At 42.1% G+C, this 2,477-nt stretch overlaps 1 protein-coding gene across 1 annotated transcript; it reads right to left on the bottom strand.

The window, feature by feature from the left end:
• Nucleotides 1–828: 828 nt before the first annotated feature.
• LOC119338432 lies at nt 829–2,433 on the bottom strand. Its single transcript, XM_037610758.1, has 3 exons — nt 2,219–2,433; nt 1,416–1,546; nt 829–1,141 (listed from the first exon to the last, which is right to left on the bottom strand). Exons 1-3 carry the CDS (start codon nt 2,363–2,365, stop codon nt 1,009–1,011), a joined length of 411 nt encoding a protein of 136 aa, XP_037466655.1. The 5' UTR covers nt 2,366–2,433; the 3' UTR covers nt 829–1,008.
• Nucleotides 2,434–2,477: the final 44 nt, after the last annotated feature.

Raw genomic sequence — 2,477 nt, 5'->3', positions numbered from 1 at the left:
TCAGTGCAGTAGACTGCTGTTTAAAGAGAGATGAAACTACGATCGTCGAAATCAAAAACTTACAACACGAATGTTGTGAGGAACTGCGAGATTAGGCTACTGGTCAAAGGAAATTTCAAATGATCGATCGTGCGCGACGAATCGGACAAAATTCGTCCAGAATAGCTCCAAACGGGAACACGAGATTAAGAACTTACGACCGACGAAACTACGAACCAATCGCCTGAATGGAACCGTAGCATCGAGGTGCATCTTTTTCGTGTAGAGATTACCTTGAACCGAAGCACCGTTGTGTAGATCAGAGGAACAAGGAAGAGAGGAGATTAGAGAGAAGCTTACTGGAGGTGTAATCACTCGCATCCCTCCCATCTCCACTAATGCAAGGGCCAGCTCGCGAGAAACCGCCGATCTTCTAGTGAGCCAGGTCCAAAGATGTTTTAAGTTTCGCACTATGCAGGCTCAACAGTAAAATCAGTCAATCAAACAGCCTGTTGCCTTCCCGCGCGGGCCTAGGCCTTATGCAGGCAACCAGACAGGGTGCCAATGGTGTTGAGGAATGCCGGATGACAGGCGGGAAATGCTGTATAAAGACTTCTTGAATGAGCTGCTGAAAACGATGTTGACAGCTCTACTAGTTTGTAGTTAAAAGAATCTCGGGTCTTTTACCTTTGATGTCCAGTTTTGGCTTTCCTTGTCTGTAATAATTGGGAAAGTTTGTTTGCCTTTCAATTTCAGTAAATGAAATTGGGGAGCAACCCCTTATATATAATTCAAAAAAAGAAGAGTGACGTATGTATTTCACGTCATATGTCAGATCCAACAAGGAGAGAACGAGTATACAGCCATGGGAATTCGACGAGTAGCATCCACTGTTTAGTGTAAGTAGGTGCATTCAGATTACACGAGTCAAACCAGGATAATACATAGCTACGTACTTAATAATGCCTAAAGCCTCGATCACTACAACCAGGATAGCTAAAACTAAGATAGTGTGTTTCTTATAACCCGCTAAAGGTAATATGGTATACTCATAAAGAGCACAGCAGTTGTAGGCACGAGTACAAGAAGAGCAATATCACATTTCTTCTCAAATTTGCGAAGCTCCTTGCGGAAATTTTCTTCAGGATCAGGCCATTCACGACTGCGCATAGAAGGGTGATTATGTTAGAGAAAAAGTTATGTATTACGTACATGTTCTGTTTACGTGCACATAAAACATAGTGTACACAAAGTTTATAATCTGGTCAATAAGCATGCAAGCGTTATTTGTATAACAACTTCCTTGTCTGAAAATACAGCTTCCTTGTCTGAAAATACAGAGCAACACATTCTGCACACACAAAGGTTTTGAGACCCAGAGTGTTCACAAACAGTATCAAGCGTAATTATTATAATAATAAATTCTGGTCATTTACCTGTGAAGTTCTTTCAAAAAATCCAAATCTTTCTGTATATCCTTCATGCTCTGCTCAAAACTTGCTTCAGTGCGATTGAATTCCTCGCGCCGTTTGGCGCGCGCTTCATCAGAATAAAACAGCTCTTCTTCCTAATGTTTAAGTGCATGTGTACAGGTTAAAAAAAGCTAGAATTTCATCAGGAAGCTGCAATGAAGTAAATAATCATGCATGCCTCAAGAGTTGAGAAAGACCCAATAAATTTTAAATTTTGGTCTACGGTCAAATCTAAATAAGTAATCCTTATTGACTTTTGTAATAATAGAATATATCCTTACAAAAACCTTTCAACATCCAAACATCCTCTCATATATACTGGTTATTGATTTCTCTAAAAAGTTAAAAATTACTCCCTTCGTCTCATAATATAAGAACGTTTTTGACACTCGATGATACTGGGGGGAAAAGAGCAAAATCGCATCGTCTGGGATCAGATCTAACTTCAGGTAGTTGGTTTGTCTAAAAAGCTGTAAATTAGATGAAACTAGACGGGAAAAAAAAGCAAAATCACACGGGCGGGGTCTGATCTAACTTGTGGTGGGCGATTTGTCTAAAAAGTAGTAAAAAAATTACTCACAATGTAACTTAATAGAGAGCAAAATCGACCGGCGGGAATCAGATATTTGTGAAACTAGCAAAATCGCGGTGGGGGTGATTGAATTGTCTAATAAGTTGTAAATTAGAGGAAACTAGAGAAAGAAACAGCAAAACCGAACCGCCGGCTATCAGATCTAACTTGTAGAACATCCAAGCTGATAGCTCACCTGTGGCTGTGGGACATGGGACATCAGGCGAGAACACGCCGGCGGCGAGAGCGAGAGCGAGAGCGCGTGCACGAGGCCCGTACGGGGGGCCATCCCGAGCGACCTACCGAGGGCAGGCATCTTCCTGAGGGCAGAGCGAAGCGCCATCAGGTCTGTCAGAGCAAGGCGTCGTGGATCTAGGGTTTGTTTGGGTGGTCTGATTTCGCTTCAGAGACGGGGAGCCTCACATTATATAAAAAAAAAACAGGAGCGGGCGGAC

Source organism: Triticum dicoccoides, chromosome 7B (genome assembly GCF_002162155.2).
Source record: "Triticum dicoccoides isolate Atlit2015 ecotype Zavitan chromosome 7B, WEW_v2.0, whole genome shotgun sequence".
Lineage (NCBI taxonomy): Eukaryota > Viridiplantae > Streptophyta > Magnoliopsida > Poales > Poaceae > Triticum > Triticum dicoccoides.
Note: the sequence above shows the minus strand (reverse complement) of the source record. Positions and strands in the feature narration are given on the sequence as shown.